Source organism: Magallana gigas, chromosome 5 (assembly GCF_963853765.1).
Source record: "Magallana gigas chromosome 5, xbMagGiga1.1, whole genome shotgun sequence".
Taxonomy (NCBI): Eukaryota; Metazoa; Mollusca; class Bivalvia; order Ostreida; family Ostreidae; genus Magallana; species Magallana gigas.
Window position 1 is genome coordinate 51,285,836 of NC_088857.1, and position 17,766 is coordinate 51,303,601.

Here is a 17,766-nt window from a genome sequence, read left to right on the forward strand (position 1 = left end):
GGTAACATATGGATGGACGCTTGACAATCAATGATTAGAAAAGCTCGTTTGCGCTTAAAGCTCAAAAAGCAAACTTTGAGTAGTTGCAAATCAAAATTATTTTAAGAATTTTTTTTTATTTTATATTAATTTATTTGAGAAATCAAATACAGCTGAAGAAAATAGATTTTAATTTGCTGATACATTCATAGTTTTTCATGTTTTCAACATTGAATAATAATTTTGAAACAGAAATTGTAAAACCAAATATTGTGTTACAGAACATAAAAATGTATATACATGTTAGTACCAAGTTGTTCACTTTCTCTTCGTTTATGACTGTGAAGTTTTAGGAATCTTTGCCCAGACCTACGTCATAATCAGGTGCGCCAGCTTTTGTACTTTTGTAAAATTCCAAAAACTGCTGAGGGTCCAATCGACATTTTTGGACGGCCGGACATTCCGGCATTTTCTTTGTCCATTCACACAAAGCTGGATAGTCCTCTAAAGAGAACGTCAGCGGAACAACTTTTGCGAAGATGAGAATACGTTCAAACCATGGCCACAGCAGGAAGTCTAGCATCTGCACTGCGTTCCCTTCAAAAACATCGTTAAAACTATTTTAACAAGACCTTGGACTTTCGGTAAGACGTAACTACATGTATCTATTTATTGCTTCAAAACAAGTTAAAACTGACACATGATTCGAACGAAATATGCACAAATTGCACAATCTTAGCTGAAAAGCCGAACAAAACTTGTTAATTTCAAAGAGCTATGTCTGAAGGTTCAGCACTGAAATGGACAGGCCTACGTCACATTGAAGTTTGACACAACTATACCCAAAGTACAATGTCATGTAAAAATAGTTCAAAGAAAACAGAAAACTAGTCCAGAATTTTACGGCAGCGTATTATTGCCACATTCTCAACTTTAAAATTAATTTCTTCAACTTTAAAGTTGGAATTTTCAACTTCAATTTTGGAAAATCAAAATTTAATCTTGGAAATTCCAACTCTTAATGGTTATTCCAGCTTTAAAGCTTGAATTTCCAGCTTAGGTTAAACATTCGAAACAAATAACTTGCAAATGGTATACAAGTGTATTTTGATTGTGCCATTTTCTACTTGAAGTTAATAAAGCTAATTCATTTAAAAAAACCGTCTGAAACTGAGAAAGTTATCTTAATAGATGTATTATAAGAATATTAAAGTTTGATATTCAAAGATAGAAGTTTGAAATTCTAACTTTAAAGTTGGGAGCATTAACTTTTAATTTAGAAATTCGAAGATTAAAGCTGAAAATTCAAGAAATATTAAATTTAAATTCCAAGATTCCAAGATCCAAAAGGTTGAAGTTCCGAGATTAGAGTTACAATTTTTGACAGTGTTTGTAACAGACATATTGCTGACTAAAAAAGGTTACCTCCAAAGTAGGCGCCTTGCCTTGCTGTTAGGCTGCTCTCAAACTCACATAAGTTGTTTTTGATCTTTTGTAAACTCTCGGGTTTCTCTTGCGGTGGTGAACTCATCATTTTTTGAAAATCCGAAACAAACTGAGGGAAGAAATATATCAGAAAACATATAAATGTACATCATGTCAGATTATATTTCAATAGATATATTCACCCCCCCCCCAAAAAAAGTATGAGCTTTGTCTTACTATGAACATTTTAAAGGAATTCAGACTTTCACGTAAGGCGTAATTTCACGATTACTGAACGGTACCTCGACAAGCTCAAGATGTTCAGTTTTATTTTCCAATTTTTAATGTTTTGAATGGTTAATAAAATGTTGAATACTTCCTCAAAATTTGAAAGTCAATTATCGAGATACAAGCAAGATACAGAGTTTGAAATTCTTTGTTTTGTAAACAAAGCTCGAATCTTGTTATTGTTTAAATATGTGTTTTATTAGTGTAAGTTTCAATCAAATTTGCTTACTTCTGTTGATAATATAATTTATGAACACATGAATCAGTTTATTTAGTTTGCCATGAGTCAATTTGTCAAAGAAATGGTAATTTCTTACTTAACAATATTTGTATTCAAATATAAAACTCGAGCTTTGTTTGCATACCAATAAAATATTACCTCTGTATCTCTCTTATAACTTGACTTCTGACATTCAAATTTTGGTCAATCATTCAAAATAAAACAAGTTAACCAATTTATGCATAAAAAATAAAATTTTGTTCTCATATCATCTTAAATATTACCTGAGATGGTAATTCATCACATTACCTGAGAGAAGACTTCCACGGTCATCTTGTCCCGGGCCTGACGGTAAGGGTCATCTGGGGTCAGCTTGTTATCGGGATACACCTGGTCCAAATAGTCACAGCAGATAGCGGACTCGTACACGATTCTGTCATCTTTCTCTAAGGTGGGAACCCGCCCCAGTGGGTTCTTCTGCAGAAACCATTCCGGTTTATTTTTCAGATTGATGTTGACCACTTCATGTCTAAATGTAAGAGCAATATATTTCGATAAATAAAATATAATTTTAAAGCTCTATCTTTAATACATGTAGCATTTAACGAAAACGGACTCCCCGTTTCTTTATGTGTATGTTTCTCTCTCTCTCTCTCTCTCTCTCTCTCTCTCTCTCTCTCTCTCTCTCTCTCTCTCTCTCTCTGAGACAAGATATAAGTTATTACGGTATATTTTTGTGTGTCAGGACCAGCAGGGCTCGTTGAGCATACGGACAGAACCTCATGCTGTATACTCGGAGAGTCCCTCCCTCCAAATCCGGACAGGCGGAACCTGTCAAACAGGACCAATAAACAATTCTGTATTCTCAAAACAAATGTAACTAGATTTAGTTAATTAAGAGATAGAATTTTTTTTTCCTTGTTGTAACTTACAATCATTGATTACTTAAATTTTTAATTTCAAATTTGATTGATATCGAATCACAAAAAAACCCTCAATGAATAAAAACAAATATTTGAGCAAGTTTAAATGAGTTTTCTCTTCACAACCCGTTTACAACAAACTGAAGTGTGATGAACGCTACTTTTACTTTAGAGTCGGTATCATTTAAATATATATCAAATAGAGAAAGAAAGACAGAAAGAAAAGAAAGAAAGAAAAAATAAAAGAAAGAATGAGGACAGATTCACCCAGCATTGTTAACAGTTGAAGACTTACCTGTAGCAAATGATTGTTGGGTCGGCATTGGTTTTTACAATAATTTCTCTCTACTAACACGGATCCCTCTACTCAGGACTTTTATACCATGTGGGAGTTCTATATTCTCACCTGTCCGGGAATGAAACGGTCCAGTTTTTCACCTTCCGTTCACTTAAAAATTACTGATAAAGCGGGCTTTAATAGGAGCCCATGTGATTTAAACACGTTATTTACTCAACACCCGAGTTTCTTCAGATTCGTGGATTTCATTGCTTAAAAAAAAATAGGCTAAAAATATAATTGTAAGAGATACAACAACTTGTATACATACATATTATTTCAAAACAATACCGGTGCTCACAGCATGTCACGCAAATAAAAATAAACCACAAGGATATCGGGCACGTTGACACGGATTATAAGCAGTATAACATATTTATATGCATTCTATGGAACAAAATTAATACTATGATAATGATACGATGATAACAACAATAATGATCTTGCTGTTTCTCTTTTTATCCTCGCATACAATGGTAGGTGGGTGGGGTTACACTTTTCCACAAAAATATTCAATTACAAACTGTACGATCATCCGATAAAAAAAAACCAATGATTCTGGTGAAGGAATACGTTTCAGACGGATCCAGCAGTATGGAGAGGTAGGGGGTGGGTCCAATCAACGAAATTACGTGTAAAATTCAGAATTCGTAAAAATAAAACAAGGATTTTTAAAAAAACTTTTCCCGTTCTTAAATTTTAAAAATCATTTATATCTCGTCACTATCTATTTCAACATCAAAGTATCTGCATTAGGACAAGTCGTGCCAATTTTCATATACCCCATGGTGAGCGTATTGCATGGATTTGCATAATTTCTAGTCTTTAACAAGTCTCCAGCAAGGAGGGCGTGCGTCTATTCTAAAAAAGAGGAGGTCCCTTACGAAGCCGAAAATAAATTAGACCACATACAAAAAGCCAGCATAATAGTGGAATTTTTCATCTCTTTGAAGTTTTTATGCTGAAAGCAGAGTCCTGGCTGTAGGTAGGCAAATCACCAATGTTACTATAAATAGCACAACTTCAAAAGTAAACAAAAAACCCAAACAGCGTCAAAGTAAAAGCTTCCGCTATACCAAATAGTTACACAAAGAGCCACGTTTTGTTAAAAGTGTTGGCATTTTGTTTCTTTTATTTTAATTTCGAGAGAATTGTCTATCTTTTTATTTTTCTTAATTATAACTGGTTTTTAAATCAAGACTATCATTTTGGATACATACAATGCGCATGAATTTCATGAACTACTTTGCTGCGTGTTGAAGAAATGGGGATTGAATATATAACGCTTGTTGCAAAATTCAAGGCAGCAACTGTTGAACTTTTTTCTACTAGACAGACATATTTTTGTTTATAGCTGCTTACAAAATTTTGACGCTCTCTGACGCTTTGCCGACATTAAAAGCATATGAGAGAGAGAGAGAGAGAGAGAGAGAGAGAGAGAGAGAGAGAGAGAGAGAGAGAGAGAGAGAGAGAGAGAGAGAGATTTTCAGTCTTTACCACACAATATGCATAAAGACACACTAAAAGAGCCCGGCTTTCAGTACTTCAGTACATTGATTTTCTGGATAGTTGTACATTTTCAATATGATTTACATTTTAAATCCTTTTCGGTGTATTTTTGTAACTGAATTTCCAATTCCTGGAAACATTTTTATAAAATGCATTTCTGTAGGTGTTTCATGCAGGTATGAAATATGCTAGCATTTATAGTGTTCCGATGGGGCCACTTCGACCTTCACACTTTCGCCTTTAGGTCGAAGATGCGAGAATGCGAAGTTGCGAAGGCGAAAGTGCGAGAGTGCGACGGCGAAGGAGCGAAAGTGCGAAGATGCGACGGCGAAGCGCGAATATGCGATGGCGAAAGTGCGAAGGCGAAGGAGCGATACTACTATCGCTCCTTCGCCTTCGCAACTTCGCACTCTCGCCTTCGCAACTTCGCACTTTCGCCTTCGCCTTTTTTGATAGCATTCAGAAAGTCTCGGTCGATTACATAGAATTTGATGCAGGCACCGTACTCGCCAAGGTTTTCCGATTAATCCATGATATCATTGGTACGCATGCGCTAGGCCATTGTGCTTACTATGAATATTTATAAATATTTTAATGTGTACGTATATGTGACATATATGTTTACCAGTGCTGGTTATGCATAATCATTATATACTCCATATAAAATGTAAAACTACGGATTGAAAGTGTGCAAAGTTGAAGGTTTAATTAACTAATGTAAACAATAAAGTTGCAAAATGTGCATCATGCAAAGGAACTGAGTCAAATCTTACACGTGTTTATGCCCGAGTTTTATAGGTTACACGATCAGAATTACACATATTCATGCTCAGGCTCACACATCAACACGATTGCATATTCGGATTTACAAGTTTACATGTCTGGATTTTTTAACACGATTACCCTCCATAGTAAGTAGGTTATGTAATTTTCTTCTGTATCATACCGTTTCATAATCTGGATAAAGTGGTGTTTTTCTGTTGAAGCCGTTAGTGTGACACCTTGTGTAATTAATATTTTTTCTTTAAAAGACGTTTTCATTTATTACTCTTTTTTAAACCAAAATATCTACAATACGTATACCCCATTTTTTGTGACAGGTTTCCAGCCAATTTCAATTTTTGCACTGAGTTTTGAATAATCTTTAAATCAAGTATTATGTGAGACATTACACATTACAGCGGTTATTTTATTTGTTAAACGGACAAAAAAGACAATTTTGATAGATTGTATACCGAAAATGAAAATAAATTATTTTTCAAAATTTGAAATACCTTGAAATGATTTTATACTCTAATGATTATTAAATGGATAATTATTTTTTTTTTGAAATTTTAAATTGATATGTTGTACTTGGAAAGCTTAACAAATATACATGTAAGGGTCAACATGCGTATTTTCTTTCTACAACTTTTGGAACATGTATCCCCTTATTTCGCTCAATCAAATAGACCTATGAAAAAGTCATGAATTAATTTTTCTTCCGTTTTTTAATAAGTTAATATGTGTGTTTTAAAAACATTTGAAGACGTCTTTATTTTTTAGAGAAAGTCCTGTAGTAGAATAAGTAATTTTGCAAGAACTAGATGTAAATGCAGATATGCAAGTACAAATACAATATTGTGCAGCGTATATAAATTCAAGATCGATCAATTTATAACAATTGTGGACAATCTGCGATTAGTTTCTAGTAAGTCACCTATCATGAAATATACAAACAAAACCATTAGTTCCAGAAGAAATCGGGTTCTGTCAACAAGCCGCTAAAACCGGATGACTGGTCGAGACTTGACAGGAACTTTGCTGTAGTATGTAAGGCTGACCGCGCATGCGTTATCATCAAGCATTTTTTCAATGTTTATGAACTTGCGATCATCGTCATTTTCCAAAATTTCAAACTATGAGAAATAAAAATGGTATAATAGTCAGAAGAACTTTTTTACGGTACAAAGTAACTTAAACATGTGACGGCGATGGTGTACAAGTAGTAAATTTTCCATAGTAAGAGTACGAATAAACAAACAAAAACAACTCTAAAAATTGTAATATCCTTTAATGTAAAACAAAAAAAAAATGAAAAATCTATTCATTTCTGTTAATTCAAATGAAAATTGTTAAAGAACAAAAAAATCACAAAACTGATAGTGAATCATACAAGTAAAACACAAAGCGAATATAAGTATGCGCTGAGGACATACGATCTTGTGCAACACAAAAGACGTAAAACATGTACTCTTTAAGGTTCATCAACACCCTGTACACAAATCTCAGCTTTAGGCCTAACATTTTTCAAAAGGGAATCCAAATCATAAAATTTTTTCCAGAAATTCAAACATCCCTTGTGGATATTTTATGATTTAAAGAAAAAATTTAGAGAAAGAACATTCGAAGTTAACAATTACATGTACCCCCCCCCCCCAAAAAGAGTTACCGGTATTTGTTATCACGTGTACAGGATTAATGAACCTTAACCTTTCATTAATATAGAAAATTAAACTGCAAGATTGACGAACTTTAACCTTCCCATTAATACACATGTGTATTGTAGGTTTCATGAACCTTTACCTTTCCATTATACACGTGTATTCAGTTCACAAACTCTAAACTTACAATTCAAATACATGTAAGAATCATTCTTTGGTCTGCTTGGTATAAAAAAGTGTGGTAAATACGCCCTTTGGTATATGATCTAATACAAAGCTATAATGTTAAGGCATTTTAGACATTACAGGTACAATCCTCAAAAATATATTTGAAATGTCTAGGAATCTGTTTTCTTCACATAACTGGTTTTCAAAGTACATGTTTATGCCCAATAGAGCATTTGTTGTCACTGTTTGAACCAGGTATAATGAAGCAAACTGAAGTCAAAAATGTTTTGGGAAACAGTTCAAGTGACATATCAATAAATTGAAGGTAAAAAATAGAATACAATATTTTGAAATCTACAGTAAATTGTCATCTGGGTATATATTTTGATTTACGTAAATCAAAACACACACCCTGTAACAGAAATATATGTAGGCTCACGTATAAAACAAAGGATTTACAACCGATCAAACTCCTCAAACTCAGAGGCTTTCTGACTTCTCTCCCACATACTGTAAAACGTTACACTGATTCAATGAAGAACACAATTTTACTGACTTGAGACAAAGACTGTCTTATATTCCATGTTTTGCTGATCTCAACACTGACAAGTAAAATTAATACTCTAGATAGTATACGAACTCGGCTTTGTTCAGTGTCCACTATAAAATCGTAGGATACAGTGTGTTCGTATAAAATAATACGATTTCAAGCCATTAATAACAAAATGAAATGATAGCAATGCAATCTGAAACTTCAGATTAATGTAATTAGATAACCTAAATGAAAAGATCGTCTATCTTATTCTCAATATCTCTCACACTAAAAAAATATTATTCAAAATTCATCACCACAAACACCTCAATCTGGAATATAGAAGAATGCTTTTTTTTGGAAAATAGATATTACACTCAATATGAATACAAATACCTTTCTGCAATGAACGCACACAGTGGATTTCGGGATAACAAATAGCAGCATCAAAAAGGCATAACGTGGCAATCAGTCATATCATACACGACAATGAAGATGAAAAGGGGACAAAAACACATTGATTGTTGACGTCATCGTATACAATGTCAAACTTCAATCGGCAAACTACAAAGTTTCGCATTCTTCCCAAAAAATCCAAATTAAACACAATGTGGACTTGTTCTTTAACAATAATGCTTCATTTGTTCAGATTACCATTAGGATAAGATTCGTTTAAAACCTGATTCAGATTAAGATACTTTTGTAAGAAAGTATAATACTAGGATTGTAAGATGTAATAAACTTTGAGTTCCTTCATTTCATTTCATTTACAGAATTATAAATCTAAATAGTAGCTTAACATTTCCAAAATTAAAACAAAGAGTACAAACATACATGTATATATTTTGGACTATATGGAAAATATTCACACCATCTTTCAAACTACATCAAATACAGCCAGTTCTATACTATATATACTTGATCCGTGTTAACTTTCCTTTGGCTTCCCCACTGATATACCGTTCTGACAAGAGCAATGAGTAATCACGTGGTTTTTGGATTTCCCATCATACTCTGTTTTCGGATTTCCGATTTCGCCAAGCCCTGACCATTGGTAAGCCTAGAAGTAAATAAAGCAACAAGTTTAGCTTTAAAAAAAAATTACCGTCTTTAAAGCAAACCCTAAACAGCAATTAGTTATCAAAGACAGCTTAATTCTTTTTTCAAATAAATGTCACTTTCCTCTACATAGCATGGCGAGTGGAACATTTTTATGTCATTGTATGTGTCTTTTAAGCCTGCGTGTCTAAAATTTAGAAATGCATATCCGAGTTTGTAAGTTTAGATCGACTATAGTAGGGTAAAAGATATCTAGGGTCATAGGTCATAGACTCGTATTATTTTGATAAAATCAAAGTTATACCACTGCATTCAGCATCTTGTTTAACTGATATTATTTTTACCTATCTAATGTGTAATTAACTTTACCGATATTAACCATACCGCATCATTTTTTTTTATTATTTTTTTTTTTACATTTTTAGGGTCTTCCGTATTGTTCTCGTTAGGTTTCATTATCTCTATTTTTCACTATTATTATAACTCCTTTTTTCCTAACATTTTTCCTAAATCTCAAATATGCTACAGCGTATTTTTATGAAATTTTCACGAATATTTCAAAATATCAAGGTCTTTTATCACGCACATTGTTGTTGATGACGTTACTTCCAGTCGGCTGTTATATTCGTTTTTATTTTGGTCAAAAGTGATTTTGTTCTCCCTTTTTTCTCAAAAACGATTAAAAATAGAAAGTTGAAAGTTTCAGGAATGATAGATTTTTGAATTCCTAGGGCCGATCAGGATCACGATCGTTCGTCACTTCCGGTCCGCTCAAACAGCATTTTAGGAAAATTGTGTTTTAAAAATTTTTCAAATCAAAAAATTTACAATTTTTTTTCCATCTGAATATGTTTTAACATGAGCAGGTCGTCCGTCACTTCCGGCGTCACCGGAAGTGATTCCAAAATTTCAATTTTTGGAATTTAAAAGCATATACGTTTTATAGACATTTTTGAACTGAATACAAAACTAAAAACCGTTTAGAATCGGACAACGCATTGCAGAGATACTGGATTTTAAAAATGACCTTTTCCGGAAATTTTAATTTTGCAATGAAGGACCAAAAGTTAGTTTAAAAGGAAGTTAATATAGTAACTCGTACCAAATGACAACATTTTAATTCAACCCTATCATTAATTTATAATCAAACGGAAGACCCACTCGTTGCTCGCAACGAGATCGTGTCTAGTTGTATTAATATTTGAATAAACGTTACTAAAAGAACAAGAGGCCCAGGGGCCACATCGCTCACCTGAGCAACTATTGCCTTAACTCAGATCAAATTAACATTACAGTATCAAAATCAAAATATCTTGACAACTAAGTACAGAAGATCTTGCCAAAAAAAAATATTGAAAATCTGCCACTTTTTATCCACATCTTTTTTTGGGTAAATACCAAGCCCCTTTTGTTGTTGTACCTCTAAGAAGATTTTTCTCTGATCCTATATATCCCCCCCCCCCATTTTGTGGCCCCACTTTTCTCTAGGGAATCATGGTTTCATCAAACTTAAATTTAAAGTCCCCAGGGACCATGATTTTGCAAACTTGAATTTACACTACCCGAGGATGCCTCTACACAAGTTTAAGCTTTTCTGGCCAAATAGTTTTTAAAAAGAAGATTTTTTAAAGATTTTCTCTATATAGTCCTATGTAAAAATTCATCCCACATTGTGGCCTCACCGTACCCCGGGACTATGATTTAAACAAACTTGAATCTATACAATCTGGGGATGCTTTCACTCAAATTTGGGCTTTCCTGGCCTAATAGTTTTGAGAAGAAGAATTTTAAAGATTTTCTCTAGTATATATAAAAAATATCCCCCATTGTGGCCCCGCCCTACCCCCATTGACCATGATTTGAACAAACTTAAATCTACACTATCTAAGGATGCTAACACGCCAATTTGAGCTTTCCTGGCCTTTAATTTTTTTTTTTTTATATATTTTTTAAAGATTTTATATATATATATATTATTGTATAAAAATTTATTCCCCAACTCTGGCCCCACCCTACCCCCGGGGGCCATGATTTTAACTTGAATCTACACTATCTGAGGATGTTTCCACTCAAATTTGAGGTTTTCTGGCCTAATTGTTTTTGAGAATAAGAATTTTAAATATTTTCTCTATATATTCCTATGTAAAAATCCATTCCCCTATTGTGGCCCCACCCTACCCCCAGGGACTATGATTTGAACAAACTTGAATCTACACTATCTGAGGATGCTTCCACTCAAATTTGAGCTTTTCTGGCCTGATAGTTTTTGAGAAGAAGATTTTTAAAGATTTTCTCTATATATACCTATGTAAAACTTGACACCCCCCCCCCATTGTGGCCCCACCCTACCCCAGGGGACCATGATTTGAACAAACTTGATTCTACAATACCTGAGGATGCTTCCATTTTAATTTGAGCTTTTCTGGCTTAATAGTTTTTGAGAAGAAGATTTTTAAAGATTTTCTCTATATATTCCTATGGTAAACTTGATCCCCCTATTGTGGCCCCACCCTACCCCAGGGGACCATGATTTGAACAAACTTGATTCTACAATACCTGAGGATGCTTCCATTTTAATTTGAGCTTTTCTGGCTTAATAGTTTTTGAAAAGAAGATTTTTAAAGATGTTCTCTATATATTCCTATGGTAAACTTGATCCCCCTATTTTGGCCCCACCCTACCCATGGGGACCATGATTTGAACAAACTTGAATCTACACTACCTGAGGATGCCTCAATACAAGTTTAAGTTTTTCCGGCCGAACAGTTTTTGAGAAGAAGATTTTTGAAAAATACCAACAATTTTCAATAATTCTCAATTATCTCCCTTTTAAAAAGGGCGTGGCCCTTCATTTGAAAAAATTTGAATCCCCTTCACCCAGTGATGCTTTGTGCCAAATTTGGTTGGAATCTGCCTAGTGGTTCTGGAGAAGAAGAAAAAAATGTGAAAAGTTTACAACGACAACGCCGCCAACGCCAACACCAACGCCAACGACGACAGACAACGGACAAATTTTGATCAGAAAAGCTCACTTGAGCTTTCAGCTCAGGTGAGCTAAAAACAAATAATTTCAATAAATATTATAGAATATTACTTTCAACTAATTCGGACCTGAAAATCAAAGGCTGAATTTCATACATAGCAATTTGTATTGCTTTTCCGTTTTCTCACTTGTTTTAAGATTTCAAAATCTACGAAATTTGTTAAGTCGTACGTGAAAAAGATCATCAGAAAATTATCTCCCTTGCGCCGAACAGTATTTCAAGCAATAAAATAAATGTTAATTTTCACATAATACTTCATAACAACTGTATCTGTATCGGAAATAACATAAAATTAAGACCAAGTCACATGGACAAAAATCTAAATTCTAGACAAATTCCCAACCCCGTGCTTCTTTTTGTATCATTAAGGTGATCAAGATTGAACGACACATTGGTTTTGTCACTTAATTAGCATTTATCCCACACGGGAACGCTAACGTCCAGGGTTCTGGAGCTGTGAGCGTCTGAATGACCCGAATAGAACCTACCCAAGATACACCAATCACTCGGCGTGGCCCGGGACTGGGATTTCAGCAGGGAACCAACTTTTAACCATCCCTTCACGTAGAGATGTTCTTAATTTATCTCCAAAAAGCGTGAATGATATACGACTTACCACCCAGTAAGAAGTGGTCGAGACGATAAAAATTAAGGTGAAAGTGGTTATTTACGATGGTGGATAAATACGCGTTTTCTACATGTAGTAGTCTAACAATACACGTGGGCATTAAATACGCGGATGCGTTATTTACTACTCTAAAGTTTTTAAATATAATTACACGGGCGGGGGTATTTTACGAGGTTGCCGTGTAACTAGTGTAGATTTCCCTAACCCAAAAATAACAATTTTTACCATTCAGTAGTTGAGTCAGTTTAACTTACGGTTACTACTTAGTAAGAAGTGGTTGAGTCAATATAACTTACCACCCAGTATGAAGAGGTTGAGTCAATATAACTTACCACCCAGTTAGAATTAGCTGAGTCAATATAACTTACCACCCAATAAGAAGTAGTTGAGCCAATAAAGAACCCGGCCGCCACATCCTGTATGTGGTGTTTGTTGTCAGTGATGCGTGACATCCCTGCATAAACCGCCCACAGAAAGCCCGCCCACTGAAATATGGCCCAGCCGATGTGATACCGGTTATTTCTGTTTATAAAAACTTCTTGTGTAAAAATCTGTAAATTTAAATCAAGATTTAGCATATATTATCGACAAGGTGTTCTGAAACAATACATGATTTCTATATTAAAATAATTACTCACTATCAAGTACAGCATTCCAAAGGTGGTAATACCGGCGTGGCTCGACGGGAAACTCCGCCTGAAAAGTTCGAATGGAATTCTCAAATGCAGGCACTAATATTATTACAAAATTCAACAAAACAGGTGTAACTATTATTTTTAATAAAAGCCTTCAAAACTCTTTAACCCCCCCCCCATTAATTCCATAGATTCTAAGGCAGCTTTTCTGCCCCACCCCCCTGCAATAATACTTTACATGGATTTTATTGCAGCTTTTGTGCCCCCTCTACCTGCAATTACTCTTATACATGGATTTTATTGCAGCTTTTTTGCCCCCCCCCCCCCCCCTCCCTCCCCGAATCTAACACTTACATGGATTCTATGGCAGCCTTTCTGTTAGTCCCCGTACAGTTGAACTCGGACACGTAACCACTGCAGTTCATGCCTGGCCACTCGGGTTTACATGCTTCAAAGAAGTTTGGTCTTAGCTCCCCGTAGAACAATTTCAATATGTTCATGAATAAATAAATCGACGATATTCCGAATGCGTACGATACCCACACTCGGTATAGCTTTTTTAAAGGTATCACATTGTATGCAGTTACTATTACCTGAAATAAATAAACGTATTTCGAATTTCAATTGATGTTTTTTTTATTTCTTAGATAATATATCCATAAATTATGTTTTAAAAGTGATTAATAGATACTTAATTGTCATAAATTAAAGTATTTCAACGTCACACATGCATAATGCATGAACTAGCTTGTTTTAGTAAATTTTACATGCGTAAGTATTATTTTGAAGCAAGAGAAAGTTGTACAAATGCAGATTCGGGGTAGTTATTACACGATATAAATCGGAAAACTGCGAACCAATAATTCAAACAGGAACGATAACTGGAGTCCGCCTGAGTTCTGACATTGGACCCCCCACCTCCCTTTGCGGAAGTAAGCTAGCTTGTGGTGTGTGAAGGGATAACATGGCCATTTTACAGTATGGTGTGAGAGCGATTAATTCATTATTATCAAACAGGGTTGCGACAAACTAAATGCTATACGATCCAGTTCTAACCATTGTAAAAACGACTGTCTGCGAATATACCCATTCCTTTAACTTTAAAAAAAAGCTAGGGTTAAAATATGCAAAAAACATATAGAAAATTTTCTAAATATATAATATTTCTATCAAATAAAATGAGACAACGTTGATAAGGTCATAGTGTAATTATCAGGAATATTAGTAACGTATCGCCATTAACATCATAGACCTCAAAAATTAAGTTTTTTTTTAAATTGACTGGATATGACTGTTTTCTTTGTTGTTTTAAATGACTGCAATTGCATTCTAATTAATATATATATATATATATATATATATATATATATATATATATATATATATATATATATATATATATATATATATATATATATATATATATATATATATATATATATATATATGAAAAATCTACTCACATATGCTAGTGACTGGATATGGATTTATGTGCTACGTCTAAATCTCTCTCTCTCTCTCTCTCTCTCTCTCTCTCTCTCTCTCTCTCTCTCTCTCTCTCTCTCTCTGTATGAGACCTCCGCCACCAGTAGAGTAGAATACAGACACCCATTATATACCCTATCTCTACTACTTACAAAAATCAAGGGCAATGTGCCAGTGCCATATATAAGGGAATTAGGGATAGTGCTGTCGGTATAGGGATAGCTAAATCTCCGCTCCCCACAGAAAAATCCCCGGATGATGAACGGCTCCGTTACTTCCAAATCGACCGCAAAATATAGAACTGAAAACAAAAAGATGAGGTGCATGCATAAGAGGTAGGTAGAGCATGTACATGTTCTTCCGTTTCCAAACGCCTCGACCCTTATTCAAAAATAAAATGGATACTCGAAAATCATTGCTGCTGGGACACTTCAGTGCATTTATTTGTGTGTCTGTTTTTTTGTGGGGGGGGGGGGGGGGGGGTTTAAGCATATTTTTTTCTACATCATATTTCTTTTTTTAATTTCTATTCTTTTTGGAAAAGAAATTTTTCGGCACTTTAATTTTTTTTTTTTATTCTGTGGAAAAAAATATTCATGTTTGTTTTTGAAGAAACCAACAACGATCAGCTGGATAGGGTCGAAGCTTTCAAGCGGGAAGGAACATGTCTGTCACAATAACCCTCTAGACTTACAAATACAAGCGGCAGGCCGCCCGTGGCGTACACAGCGTTATTGCTAATCGAGCCCTCCTTGTAGGGACGGCCCAGGGATTGGTCTGAGCAATAGAACCCCTGGACCGAAATGGGCTCGATTACTTCTGTAATTAATGCGTAGTATAAAACTGAAACACAGGAAAATCAGACACGTTAGACTTTGGCATTCATATCATAGAGGGGAGCTTAAGCTGACATACATAAAATAAGCAGTTTGAACAATTATACATAGACTGAATGTTAATCCTACAATAATAGACATTAATTTGACAATTGTGTGCAACGAGAATGATAAAGATATACAAAACACTAATAGGATTTGTAAGGTTTTATGCTCATATATACATGATTTACCTCGTCCTGTAATTGCCATAAACCATAAAGTGCTCTCTCTCTCTCTCTCTCTCTCTCTCTCTCTCTCTCTCTCTCTCTCTCTCTCTCTCTCTCTCTCTCTCTCTTAAACACAAACACTTCCGATGTTATCCATTCGTCAATTCATGCAAATTCGATAACCAAAAGTAATATATGCTTATATGATGAAGAAGTGATTTCCTACCAATTCATATGATTCTTAAAGGTGGAATATAATGATTATAGTTATATATACAGATATATTATGCAGTGTATTTACTTTGGTTGGGGGGGGGGGTATGTTATGTATAAGCATACTGGCTTGAACACTTTGAGTACAAGTAGACCAGTCTAATCGACTGTGTAGGCACCGTCCCTTGGTACTCTCTGTTTTCAGGCCACTTTGTTTCTGTATAGCTGTTGTATTCACTGATGTGTAAATCCCATACATATATTTCATTGTATTATAAATGAAACATTTTGCATATTGTTGCCTGGACATTGTGAGCAATATTTCATTCATTATTTGTTATAATCATGATATTATTATTATTTTTTTTTTAATGTATATGCCCCCTGAGGGCCCTTGATTGGTGAATAAATAAATATATAATATATTGCTTATGTATATGAGAGAGAGAGAGAGAGAGAGAGAGAGAGAGAGAGAGAGAGAGAGAGAGAGAGGGGGGGTGTTGGTCGAATAATTTTAAATGCGCATCACAACAAATATATGCAATATTTATTTCTGCGTTGATCCTGTTAGGATAAAGACATTGATCCCGTTACAGACAGGAAACACTTACAGAGGTTAATATCAGGTTCGGTGACACGGAAATCTATATCTGATAACGGTCTTTCGTTGATATCTTAAATATCGGTCTCTGCTCCGGTCAACCCGGCTTAATTTAAACAACAGTCTGGATGTGTTTAACAACCACTATTGTGTGGACTTTGATAATGTGTATACTTAAATCAAAGCGGAGGACAAAGTGTGAATTTATACTTTGATACAATGTAATTAGGTTGCAATAAAAAAAGAGGACGGCCCTAGTTTTAAACACGTGGTTCACTGCTTGTACATGAGTAGAACTTAAGTATAAGGATCGAGTGTTAATATCAACTGACATGACATACTTAATAATTGATGGGTTTGATTTGATACAAACTAAAAGTGTGTACTAGTATACATGTACATTAACGACATATTTGTCAAGTCATATGAAAGTACTCCATCCTTGAGAGCTCTCTCTCTCTCTCTTTCTCTCTCTCTCTCTCTCTCTCTCTCTCTCTCTCAACCCCCAAATTATATTTAAATATTGAGTAAAAATGTGATAGAAGAAGTCAGCTTGTCTTGTTTCAAGTTACGGTTTAATTTCACGCATGGGTAAATACTGTATATAAATACAATCACATGTTAAATCACTGATTCGCAACAAGGCAGTAAATTGGAAAAAGGAATTGCAAAATATCCACTTTCGACCTTGTAAAAAGCACAGATGATATAGTTATTATTTCACTGATTATAATTTCACTCCATACTACTGTCTACTTTCAGTTATTATACATTCACACCGAACAGGTACACTGACGAATCTACCGTGACCGCTTGTTGCTGGCCACAGCAACGTAAATAATTTATTTACTAACGATACCAAAGCAATCACTTACCAACAAATGGAAGAAAAACTTCAGCAACAGTTTTGACCAAGTTCAGACTATCCATTTTGAAATTCTACCCGCGGTCCATCCGAAAACCAGGAATAAACAGGTCGGAGCGTTCAATGTCCACCCGGTTATTGTTTTTATTTTAGAGTGATTTCCCTTAGAAAAAAAGTAAAATCCAGAATACATTCCGGACAAATTTAAAACCGATTGAAATTTGTACAGTTTTAAAGAAATTTTTAGAGGATTGTAATGGTTCTTATATGTATAAGTAAGCCATTTAAGTAGGGTTTCAACTTTCCCTTTATTATTGGAATCATAATTGTTGTAAATTTTAGCATTCCTTTTCTATAGACACTATTTGAGCTCAAATTTTTTACTTT

General features: G+C 34.5%; 2 protein-coding genes across 4 annotated transcripts; both read right to left on the bottom strand.

Moving 5' to 3' along the window:
• Positions 1 to 108: 108 nt before the first annotated feature.
• LOC105318598 (glutathione S-transferase omega-1-like) lies at positions 109 to 3,289 on the bottom strand. Of its 2 annotated transcripts, NM_001308908.1 has the most exon segments (7): positions 109 to 164; positions 220 to 333; positions 335 to 576; positions 1,405 to 1,534; positions 2,222 to 2,441; positions 2,638 to 2,743; positions 3,131 to 3,182. In NM_001308908.1, coding segments are annotated over 6 exon segments (747 nt in total). In that variant the 5' UTR covers positions 3,159 to 3,182; the 3' UTR covers positions 109 to 164; positions 220 to 312.
• Positions 3,290 to 6,717: 3,428 nt separating this feature from the next.
• On the bottom strand, positions 6,718 to 17,537 carry LOC105320597 (phospholipid phosphatase 3). Of its 2 annotated transcripts, none has more exons than XM_034446276.2 (6): positions 17,390 to 17,537; positions 14,808 to 14,956; positions 13,525 to 13,763; positions 13,174 to 13,231; positions 12,904 to 13,086; positions 6,718 to 8,864 (listed from the first exon to the last, which is right to left on the bottom strand). In XM_034446276.2, the coding sequence occupies exons 1-6, from the start codon at positions 17,442 to 17,444 to the stop codon at positions 8,733 to 8,735; spliced, it is 816 nt and encodes a 271-aa protein (XP_034302167.2). In that variant the 5' UTR covers positions 17,445 to 17,537; the 3' UTR covers positions 6,718 to 8,732. The 2 variants fall into 2 exon arrangements, with proteins under 2 accessions (XP_034302167.2, XP_034302169.2); XM_034446278.2 differs by lacking the exon at positions 14,808 to 14,956 and adding an exon at positions 15,350 to 15,498.
• Between the last annotated feature and the right edge of the window lie 229 nt (positions 17,538 to 17,766).

Coding starts and splice junctions, on each gene's coding strand:
- LOC105318598 (XM_011415799.4), bottom strand. CDS start 3,158: ATGCCGACCCAACAATCATTTGCTACAG. Junction 2,744..3,130: donor CCAACAATCATTTGCTACAG/GTAAGTCTTCAA, acceptor CCTGTTTGACAG/GTTCCGCCTGTCCGGATTTG. Junction 2,442..2,637: donor CTGACACACAAAAATATACC/GTAATAACTTAT, acceptor TCTTACATTTAG/ACATGAAGTGGTCAACATCA.
- LOC105320597 (XM_034446276.2), bottom strand. CDS start 17,444: ATGGATAGTCTGAACTTGGTCAAAACTGTTGCTGAAGTTTTTCTTCCA. Junction 14,957..17,389: donor AGTTTTTCTTCCATTTGTTG/GTAAGTGATTGC, acceptor TTTTGTTTTCAG/TTCTATATTTTGCGGTCGAT. Junction 8,865..12,903: donor CAACTACTTCTTATTGGGTG/GTAAGTTATATT, acceptor ATTTACTTCTAG/GCTTACCAATGGTCAGGGCT.